This window comes from Aphis gossypii, chromosome 1 (genome assembly GCF_020184175.1).
Source record: "Aphis gossypii isolate Hap1 chromosome 1, ASM2018417v2, whole genome shotgun sequence".
Classification (NCBI taxonomy): Eukaryota; Metazoa; Arthropoda; class Insecta; order Hemiptera; family Aphididae; genus Aphis; species Aphis gossypii.
This window is the reverse complement of record NC_065530.1, coordinates 31,271,936-31,284,085: the sequence shown is the minus strand read 5'-3', so window position 1 is coordinate 31,284,085 and position 12,150 is coordinate 31,271,936. Positions and strand designations below refer to the sequence as shown.

General features: G+C 26.8%; 1 protein-coding gene across 4 annotated transcripts in view; it reads left to right on the top strand.

Moving 5' to 3' along the window:
• LOC114128810 (ribosomal protein S6 kinase beta-2-like) overlaps positions 1 to 12,150 on the top strand; it is an 89,395-nt gene that overhangs the window by 74,491 nt on the left and 2,754 nt on the right. For 2 of the 4 annotated variants that reach the window (XM_050198168.1, XM_050198169.1), the window contains exons 4-11: positions 9,034 to 9,292; positions 9,446 to 9,579; positions 10,455 to 10,517; positions 11,147 to 11,275; positions 11,345 to 11,435; positions 11,508 to 11,624; positions 11,835 to 11,966; positions 12,031 to 12,144. In XM_050198168.1, the coding sequence (XP_050054125.1) occupies positions 9,034 to 9,292; positions 9,446 to 9,579; positions 10,455 to 10,517; positions 11,147 to 11,275; positions 11,345 to 11,435; positions 11,508 to 11,624; positions 11,835 to 11,966; positions 12,031 to 12,144 (1,039 nt within the window). Of the gene's footprint in view, positions 1 to 3,356; positions 4,009 to 8,230; positions 8,275 to 9,033; positions 9,293 to 9,445; positions 9,580 to 10,454; positions 10,518 to 11,146; positions 11,276 to 11,344; positions 11,436 to 11,507; positions 11,625 to 11,834; positions 11,967 to 12,030; positions 12,145 to 12,150 lie in introns of those variants that run through there. The other 2 variants (XM_050198170.1, XM_050198172.1) reach the window with 2 other exon arrangements.

Below are 12,150 nucleotides of genomic sequence, written 5' to 3'. Positions count from 1 at the left end.
AAAAAAAAACTATCGTTTTTTAAAATAAATAAATACTTTACTTATAATGAATGATAATAATATTACATATTATAAAATAGCAGCCACGTTATTCGCCGCGAGTATGGTTCCCGTCAATTATAATATTATTAAGAATGGTCATGACGATAGGACAAGCGAATGACTGGTAGAAGCGTGGATAAATTTATAGATTGTTCAATTGATTTTTAAGCCGAAACAGCGGCGCGTGACGACGGGAACTTGGCAAGCGTCTTAACGTTCTCTTACTCTCTCTCACAAGCTCGTATTCCGTCATTGCGTGACCATTTCTATATATGAGTATCGTATAGACACGTCATTTTTTTTTGTTATTAAAAATGTATTTAAAATGTATACAGCACTTCAATCAGTATAATGAGTAAATTTGATAAATGATTATTAACAGGAGGTTGCGTTTATAGACAGGGCCCAGGGACTCAGCAGCACCATAAGTAGGTACTTTTTAGTTAGGTATTATTGTTGTTTTATTTTATCTCAGTAAATATCTAGGCCACTGTATTTTTTAAGTCTTCTACGAACATTACCGGAAAGTAAGATGGGGGATAAAATAGATGAATTGAAACGCCTGAAACGTTTTGCTATTGGATGGCTTTGCAAAACCCTATAACCGAATACCGTATGTCTAAACTGGTCAAATTATTGACTTGTATATTATGGTAAATTTATTGATGAAGGAGTGAGAGAGTATGGATTTCACAGATGGTCTTAGGAAGTAAAATCTTAAGTTAATATTTTACACTTAAATTGTATGTGTGTGTTCCTGAATTTAGTGATTAGACGTTTATCTAAAATTAGACCAATATATTTAACTTCATTTTCTGTTGGAATTGTTTGATTATTTAACGTAACTGGTGGTGAATCGAGATTTCTAAGTGAAAATTGTACAGATTTAAATTCGTTTATTTTGATTTTCCACCTGTTTGCCATTTACCCACAAGCTAATCATATTTAAATGGTTTTGTGTCATATCACTGCCTGTAAGTTGATTTTCGTGAGAAGCAATTATTAATTTTTCGTAAGCAATAGTCAATAGTGTACACAGGATTTTAGTTCGGTTATTTTTCACTAGATTGGTCAAAGATCCGTTGGGAGGCTTTGCCTCCCCACATGCCATGCTCACTAGCTGTACTAATAAATAACAACATTAAAACACAAAATAATTTTTCCAAATTCCTATTTTTATATTAATTGTGTTAACTCTTAAAATCTTGTACTTAATTCAATTACTATAAAATTGCTTTAGTTATAAAATAAAGTAATTTGTAATAACATATTATGTACTATAAATGAAATAATAAAATAACTTAACAAAATCCATATAGTTTTAATAATAAAAATGTTATGTTAGTTTATACTTTTAAATTTAATTTATAATAAATTATAGATTCAGTTTATGGAAGGAAGAAGTAATTTCGGATATGGTTAAAATCCTAGAACCCTACCTCTGCGTACTCCAGACGCCAGTAATCGTCAGTATATGCACATAGTCACATAGAGATATATAGATGAAGGTCTTAAGGATGTCATGAATAAAAATCGAGTAAAAAAAGAGAGCGATGTTACTTCCTATCCTTGCTGCTTTAATTGAATAACGAGTTGAGTAAATAGTGTTTAGGTAGGCCATAAAAGAACAATTTGTCAGATAGGATATAATTAGAATAAATGAAAGGGCTGGTAGAAACTTTTTATATTTTTTTCAATCACTCGACTGGCTGGACAAAATCAAAGGCTTAGGCTGTGTTTTATTAAACACTGTTTAATATCCCAGCAAACATACGTTATGTATTTTAGGTTTACTAAACGTATATCCGTCTACGAAAACATCTACAATAATTGTGTAGGTGCATTGAAATAATTATATCGTTAATAACATATTTAATGTAATGTGTGCTAGATGCCTAGATATAGAACCTGACCTAGATGTTATAAAAAATACTTAGAATAGATCATTTTTAGACATTTTATAATAGACTGAAAATAGACAGTTTTAGACATCTTATGATATAATAGCACTGATACACGACACCTTATTTCAAACTTATATACTGCACTCCGAGTATACAATATTATTACGATCATATTAAATTATTTTTTAGTCCGTTGGATCTTTTATTTTGGATACTTGACCGTGGTTTTTCAATTATTATTATTTAGTACATATACACAATACGGTGTGGTCAATATGATATTTTAAAAATATGTAGATTAGTTTAAATAATCTATTAATATAATATTTTGAACCCAGTACGCTGGTATTGCGACGCAAGGCCAGTAGTTATTGTACCGTTCGTGTTTAAACATTGATTAGCTAATCGACGAACAAACGTTAATCCTCGATTAAATTTCTGATTAAAATTATTATAATTATAGCACGTTAATAACAATAACAACTATTATTATAACTGTTATTAATAACAGTCAACGGCAGCTAACAATAATAATTATAGTAATAAAATATATAAAATACCTTATGGCTTATACGATTTGTTCTTGCAAAATCTTAGTTCGACTAACCGTACAACCGTATGAGTATAAATAGTGGTACAACTATGGTATAGATATTAATTAGGTACTCGTACAAATGTATATCAAAAATAAAATATCATTTGAAATGTAGACCGACAGACCGTCTAAATTGTGGTAAGTACTTACTCCCAGCTGACTACAAACGAAATAAGACTATATTGTTATAATGTAGGGTCAATTGCTTAAACTTGAAAACAATAACATTACACGTAATATCATTAAATTTATACAATAGTCAAAGCACTCAAAGCATCGAATGCTATACTTAAAAAAAGTCGACGTAACCGCGGGCAAAGCAGTAGCTGTTATTGGTCGACAGTGGCAGACGCCGCCGCGACAATTAGACGTGTAGTTATAGAACGTTTTATGGCGTTGCACAACGACGGCGTTCGGTAACCATCGGTAACCACTCGCTAACCGCACGTCGAAAACAGGTACGCATTCCGCGGTGCATTCCGATCCGATTGCCCACTATCGCAAACGCGCGAACGAGTACCCCTCCCCCGCCATCGTTCCTGGTCGACACCACCACTACCTACGATCGCCGTCATTGACTATTATTATTATTATTATTGTTGCGATGATAATAATAATATTATCGCGGTTTTTGCGTACGCGCGCTGCACTATTGCCAACTGCAATTACTACCACTACGACCACTGGCCGCCGCCACAACTACTTCGTCCGTGATACCGTATACAAACATTACAATGTTGTATTCGTCGGAAGTGCTCGGAACCACCTCTACCACCCACCGACGTCACGCGACTCCACTCGCGTCCCGTTCATCGAAAACATTCTACGTGTGCGCGCCCACCATCCAGTGACTGCGTTGAGTGAATGATCTGAGCGTAAAACGGTATCATCGTCGTCGTAGTCGTCGTGTGTAGTAATAATAATAATAATAGTAATAGTAATAATAATAATAATAAGTAATATTACTATTATTGTTGTTAAAATATTATGTATCGTTGTTAAAATACCAACAACCTATTTCAGTGTACATTGTGTCGAATGACGATTACGTCGGTACCGAACATGTTTTATTAGGCGATCGACAGATACTGTACACGGTACGATATAATAATATTATCGTGTTCGTTTTGTTTTTCACGTTTCGTTCGATTCGTTTCCCCGCTCCGACGCCGTAATAATATTATTATTGTATAATGCCGTCCGTTTTGCAAACGCCACGCATTTGATATTCGGCATATTATTATTAGCATCGTAGTCTACGCCACCGCGAAATACGCGTGCGACACCGTCGAATCGAATAAAACGTAATTTTCTTATATATATATATTAATACCAGAACGACCTCGCACCGAAGCCATGGCCGATGCCGTCGTTTTCGACTTGGAATTGCAAAATAACGAGGCTCAATCCGCAAACGGGCCAAAGAACAACAGCGATTCCGACGACGAAGTGCTCGAAATCGAAGAGGTTAGATATAATGATTATTATTACTGGTCTATACTATATCGTGTTAGGTAATATTTCGTCGGTATCTGCGCAGTGTAGATCGAATATCGATTATAATTACCCGTGTCTTAATCACCTATAGGTGGTATTCGATAGTTTTATATATTGGTGCTTTGAGGTGTTTGACTTCTAGGATTTGTTCTTATTTTTATTTTCTCGATCTCGGTGTAACTCGTTTGGGAATTAAAAATTCTAGTTCTCGATTTCTCACATAATACGTGTCTACTAGTAATCGAATGTATGCACCATGCATGCCTAGTTGATGAACTATAATATTTCGATTTCTTTACACTTCAATACATGATCGCCATATGGGCTCACTTACATGCGTTTTACATGTGATTTCAGATTTGTTTGATAACAATAAAATTAGTATAGGTAATTGGTAAAATATAGTCTTATGACATATTATAAAAAAAAAATGAAAATATATAAGTAAGATGTAGATGTCATTATGTTAGATATCTGTTCAAATCAAGGTTTAAATATTATAATGGTGTTAAACTGTTAAATACCTATTGCTTAATAATTATTCTTGCCAATATTGATCATTATAGGTTACTGTCTTCTATATTTTTAATTAATATAATACATAAATATCTGTGTATCTAACACTTATTATGTAATAAATAATAGATATGCTAAATTGTTCTAAAATCTACAATAGACTTTAGTAATGTAGTATCTACCAATTTGATAAATTTACAAAATATTTAAGACAGTAACCTATTATTATGATCCGTATTGATAAGAATAATTATTAATTAATATTTAACCCAGTCTTTAGAAATTCTGTGTTTTAACTTTTAAGTACTATTTTTCTTTATTATAAACATTTTATATTATAAAATTATACAAATTAACAAAATTACCAAATTTTGAATAAAAATTTACAAAAAAGATATAATACAAGTAATAAATATATAAAAACAATATTATTTACTTAGATGGGTACCTACTTATGTTTATTTATTTATTTTTTTTGTATTACCTTTATAATTTAAAATACAATAGACATAAATATTCTGTGTACCTAATATGTAGGTATTGCACTCAAAAGTAGTCATTTCATTAACTAGGACTTTGATAAGTATGTAGCTATAGAATATAATGTAATCTGTCTAAAACAAATATTGGCTCTTTGTTATTCTATTATGTAGGTAGATATTTTATTGTATACAATATTTTCAATTATTAGAGTATAGCTAATACAAATTTATTTCATAGTCGATAATGAAAATTATAAATTTTACCTTGGTACCAGAAGTAGTAAAGTAGTACTGCACTTGAAACTTTACTTTAGTTTATACCTAGGTTAAATTCAATAATAATTCTACTTGTAATTCTATACCTATTATATTAATATGATTTTTTTCATGTATTATAATAAAATACAAGTATAATAACATACAATTTTTGTCAATGTTAATGTTTAATTTTCCATCCTTAAATTATATATAATATACATTATATATTTATAAACTAGTTTAGGTAGGTACCTACTCTATGTCTCTATACTAGTTATTTTTTATTAGATAAGATATCTGTAACTAAACTTTCATCATAATATTGTATGATAGTCAGAATAATAGTTATTATCCCTGTTTTTACTTTATTTCTTAGCCATTAGAATTTTCCTAGTAAATTTAATAGATAAAAAAGTCTAATACAGTATTACTAATCATTAAGTAGGTATACTTATTACATAGATATTATGTTGGTACAATGATACCTAGCTTCTTAATAAATAAGATAAGATTGTTAAACAAAATAATAAAATATAAAAACCCTATCTATTTTGCTCTTGGATAGCATTAGTATTAAATAATTTTAGAATGGATTACCGATTAGTTACCAATTATCAAAACTTTCAAAATAAAAACAGTATCAATATTAATTGTAACCTTATTGACCTTGGATGTATTTTATTACAATTACCTATTATGCATCGTTGACATTTTTCTTACTTATCTATATATTATACATTTGTATCTAGTAATATTAGGTACTTAAAACTTAAAATTGTATTTAATAAATTATAAGTATTTAGTAGGCATAATTCTTACACTAATATACACTACTATGTTAATAGAATATCATTGATTATAAATACTATGGTATTTAGTATAATGATAATATGAATATTAAAATATTAAATAAATATTTTAACTACTTGAATAGGTAAATACTTTTAATTTTTCAATATGTACTTATATTGTAAAATATTGTTTTCTTGATTATGATATACCTGTCATTGTGTAAAGTAGCTTCTCTTTATTTTCATGTTTTCAACTGCAGAATAATAAAAAACCATAATTAACCCCTTCCTACTATGAATATTAAACTTAAATGCAATCAAAAAATTTTTATTTTCTAAAATTATAATTATAATAAATAAATTGAATACTTACAAATGCACCTATAAATAAAATAAAAACAACTATAAAATGAACGTTTTACATAAAAAAAAATCATTGGTATTGATTATTAAAAATAACTTTATTTACCTTTTTATTATGATTAATGATTAAATCGAACTAATTATAAATATTAAAAATTGTTACTGGGTATTTTATTGTCTTTAAATTGTCTGATGTTTTATCTTAAGTTGAAATTCCTAATATTACACCAAATGATTTAATAGTCGATATACCATGTTATGTTTTTATGGTAAAAAAAATAAACTGATATGATAGAAGAATTTTTACCTATTTTATTAATACCATTTTTACTCATAATCATAATATTATATGTATATATTTATGTGTGTCTATATTGATGTTAATAAATAATTATTAAAAAATATTATAGGTAGGTAGAAATTACATGAAATGTAATGCCAAATTATTTTAGAAAGATCTATTATGACAATTGACACAACATTAAAATTTACTACTTACAAATCATTAACATAAGTTTGTGAACTATTTTTATTATGTAACTTTTTTCTTTTTTAGAAGAATATATATTAATATTTATAACATACAAAGCTGTTATCCTTACTATTATCATATTATTACATTTTATTTTTAATAAATAGGCAATTGTTAAACATTTATTCACATGCACATTGAATGTTAAATGCTAATAGTAATTATAATTTCAAGATAATATAATATAAACTATTGGCCATTCTTCTTACAAAGTTATGATTCAATAATAATTAATATTATTTAATTTTATATCGTTTAAATTTATACAAAATATTAATAAAATGTCTAATTGCTTTTTATAACTCAACTTATACTCAGAGGCAGACTGGGATAAAAAATGTCACCTGGATTTAGAATTAGAGTGGCCACATCTATATACTTATTGATTGCACATAAAAAAATTTTTTTTAATTTAAATAACAACGACCACATTAGGCACTAGCCCTGCTTATACTAGATTTAAGACAATATATTATTAGTTATCAATTTATATATATATTACATAGTTTGTTCATAAACATTTTAGAAGAATTATCTAATTATATTTTTTAATCATAGTTTTATTTTAAACTCAACTCTTGCTACAAGCTTTACTTAAATGTAATATTATAGCTACATTAACTTAAAAACATTTGGTATGTATTTTTGTTCTACAAAAAACATACATTTTATTTTAGAAAGAACTTCTTTCATTTTTTTGAATATACCTAAACAATTAATATTAGGTAAAATATTAATATAACAATAATATTTCTTAACTAATATTTGAAGTGTAACAATATCACAAATGTTTGATTATTTATCCTAAATTCTTAGTTATATTTATATATATATATATTTTAAAAAATAAAACAATATGTTTAAATAATAAATATAATATGTAATTAACGTAATTGTTATCGATAATAATGTAATAGTACCTATGAAATCAGCCGTAATCTGTGACTTGACATGAAATCATGTTTGTGTTATTATACATAGGTAATATTATGCAATTAAAATTTGAGTTTAAACTAAGATTTTTGTCCACTATTAAAGTCTTTAAAAAATACTACTGTTTAAGTCCAAAATAGAATAACTTTGTTATAGACAGATTGAAATACCTATAATTTTACTGAGACTTAAATTTTACTTTTAATTAAAAGTTGTGTCTGTTAATTTAAGTTTCACTGTACCTATAATATATATTATATCTACAATCTAATTTCTTATTATATTTTAAAATTTTTATTATTTTTATTGTTTTTTAGGCATGTTATGCTCAAGAACCAAACATTTATGAATATGATGAAAAGTAAGATAATTTTTTTATATGTTTTATTTAATATATATGTATAAGATTGGGCATACACTCTGGAGAAAGGGGGTCAAGAGTTTAAGCACATCCCCTATTGGCTGTTTTTTTTTTTTTGCAATCAAAATTTGTAAAGGATGTGAAAATGTATTGTCTATCATTGTTATTTATTTTATATAATAGTTTATAATTATATAAAATAGTATTAAATATTACAACTAGAAGGGTGTGTACCAATAGCCCAACATATTTTTTTTAGATATTACCCCCCCCCTCCCAACACACACACACACACCACACAAATGGAAATTCTTGAGAATGTCATTGTCTATAAGAAATAATTCAGATAACATTTATTTCTGTATTGATTAGCATTCTATACTTTTATACTTTTTTTAGTATTTATATTATGTTAGTATACAATATACAAACTACTCTAAGTATATTTTGATTTATTATTAGGTATTATTCTTAATAATATTAAACATTTTTTTTCTATTAATGACAAACATATTCTCACAGAAAGAAATGTGGAAATTCTTATAAACTTATGCTTATAATATTTTATTGTTAAAGATATTTCAAAGACCATTATAATTTAAAACTAATCAATCTAATTGACAAATAAATTTTTTGGTAACAGAACAATTATTTTTTGATTTATTAATCTATAAACCCAATCAAATTTATACAATTAATATTTTAATAATAATTTAAAACTTTAATTAAGATATTAAAAATATGTTTTTTAAATTATAGGTCCAGTGATGTAGAGACATTAAAGTTATCAGATAGAACTGTAAACTCTACCAAAGAAAAGTTAACTCCAGATTGTTTCGAGATATTGAAAGTGTTAGGAAAAGGAGGTTATGGAAAAGTATTTCAGGTTCGGAAGAAAACTGGTAATGATACAAATCAAGTTTTTGCTATGAAAGTCTTACGTAAGGCCACAATTGTCAGAAATTCCAAGGATATGGCTCATACCAAAGCAGAACGCAATATACTCGAAGCTGTTAAGGTTCAAGTTCAATTTTGTTTATATAATATTTTTATGGCTGTAAAGAAATCAGTCTGCAAAATACTCAATACTCTTACTCTACTTGTTATATGTATATATAGGAGTTAAATATGGATGAAAATAATATACATATATATTTTTTTATATTTTTAGCATCCATTTATAGTCAGTTTGTTCTATGCATTTCAAACAAATGGAAAACTTTATCTTATTTTGGAATACTTAAGTGGTGGAGAACTTTTCATGCATTTAGAACGAGAAGGAATATTCTTAGAAGACACTGCATGGTATATCACATTCTTTAATATTTCAGCTATTTATTATTATTAAATGTATGTGTAGTAATGACTGTGGAACCTCCTACAGCAAAGTAATACAGACTATTTAACTATTTAGTATATATTACTATTTAATTTAATAAGAAGGTTTATTTTATGATAGATTTGTATTGACTTTGGTTCATATTAACACAAGTGTAAATACTAAATATGTTTGCATTGAATGATAATATGTTAGTATGTAGTTTATTAGATTTCATCATTTATAGAAGAATTAGGTCATTCCATGCAAAATTGACCTACTGAAGTACATACCTCAACCTTGAGCTGCATTTTTATACAACTATATTGGTAGTATCCTCGGTAGTATCCAAAGTCAATATGAGTATAAATATTTTGGAACAGTATTGAGAGGCAGTCAACATACCATATGTTAATCATTTATCTGACTAGAATGTATAATTCTATTTATCACAAATTCCATTAATATGGTATAATAAGTTGTTGAGTGGTGGTGTATCATTAATATACAATACTCTCAAATCACCTCTTGTAATATCTTGTGATGTATGTGATATAAAAAACTATAATGATTACTGCAGAAGTATACTAAAACATTGAGTAATTTCTGTTTGAATTTGTAATATAAGTAATATAGGTTAAAAAGTATGGTGTTAATCATTATTTTATTTTTTATACTGAATTTTAATTTTTAGATAATAAAATACTTTTGTTTTTTATTCTAAAAATAACAAAATATGTCTTGCAATTTTTTAAGGTTACACAGTTAACTACTGATTTAATTAAATTAAAAGTTGGTTTAATGTTAAGTCCATATATTTTTCTTATTATGTATTGACTCTAGTATAATTTTAATATTACAGCTTTTATCTGGCAGAAATTATTATTGCAATACAGCATTTACACAGTCAAGGCATAGTTTACAGGTATTACTTTGTCCAGTAATATTATATCAGTTTATATTTTTAAGTATATTTATTTATTATATTTATCTAATATATTATAGATTATGTTTAAATTTTTAAAGAATTAAAAAACAAATGTTTTGCATACATCCACATAGATCTACAGACCACAGTTTTGAGACTTAACGCTATTAATAGCATTTAGAGATTTATTATTTTTTCCAATAATGTAACAACAAATTATTATTTAAAACTTGATGATCAACCACATTGGTTGATTTCATTATAAAGTTCACTACCTCACTAATCCTTTAAACATATTTTCTTAACAAATAGAAAGTGAAAAATCAGAATTTAAATAATTACCAGAATGAAAAAAAAAAAGAGGAAAAAGATGCTATTTTATACAATCTTCGCGAATATGATTGTATAGTTTCTCTCGTCTTCAATATAAATTAAATTAAAATAATTATAATTTAATATTATTACTTTATTTTTATTTATAAATATCCTAAATAATATATAATATGCAGAGGTCTATGGTAATTTATAAATCTTATTTTTTTTTTAACAAGTACTCAAGACCACAAAATATTATCTTATTCTAACATTTTTTAATGTTAAACTATGGATTTTATTTGTGTATTTAGAGATTTAAAGCCAGAAAATGTATTATTAGACCAAGACGGTCATTTAAAACTAACTGATTTTGGTTTATGTAAAGAACATGTTCATGGAGTTAGTGTTACTCATACATTTTGCGGCACAATTGAATACATGTAAGAAATCTCAAACGTATATTAAATTTTTTGAGAATCCAGTTTAAAAACATTAATTTATGATATCAGGGCACCGGAAATTTTGACTAGGAGTGGTCATGGAAAACCAGTTGATTGGTGGTCACTTGGAGCTCTTATGTTTGACATGTTAACAGGAACTGTAAGTAATATTGCTAGACTTAATTATGAATATTAAAATTCTAATTTGTTTTTATTTTTGTTTACCTTCAAGCCACCTTTTAGTGCTGATAATAGAAAAAAAACTATAGAAAAAATACTGAGAGGAAAACTTATAATGCCACCATATGTATCTCCTGAAGCTAAAGATCTTATGAGAAAATTACTTAAAGTAAGTAAAAAACTAACTTGTAATTTGATTCACAATATGTTTGTACAATACAAACTTTACTATAAATCTTAAATATATATGTAAAAATAAAAATATTAGATGGGAATTTTCAGATATAATCTTATAGATAGTATTAAAATACTTAATAATACATTGTTTATTGTTAATAATTATATAAAGTTAAGTTAATATTATTTTTCAAATTGACAGAGACAAGTTAGCCATAGATTAGGATCTGGTGTAAATCAAGGAGAAGACATACGAAATCATCGTTTCTTTCAAAAAATTGTCTGGAAAGATATAATCAACCGTACATGCGAAGCTCCTTATAAACCAAAATTAGTAAGCTAACTTTAATATTCATTATTTAATACAATTGTATATTTATTCAGGTATTATTGTTTAGAATGGTGCAGACGATACAACGCAATTTGATTCCAGATTTACCAATCAGCTTCCAGTTGATTCACCTGTAGAAGATTCATTTATGCCTCATGATAATGATGAATTTAAATTTGATGTAAAT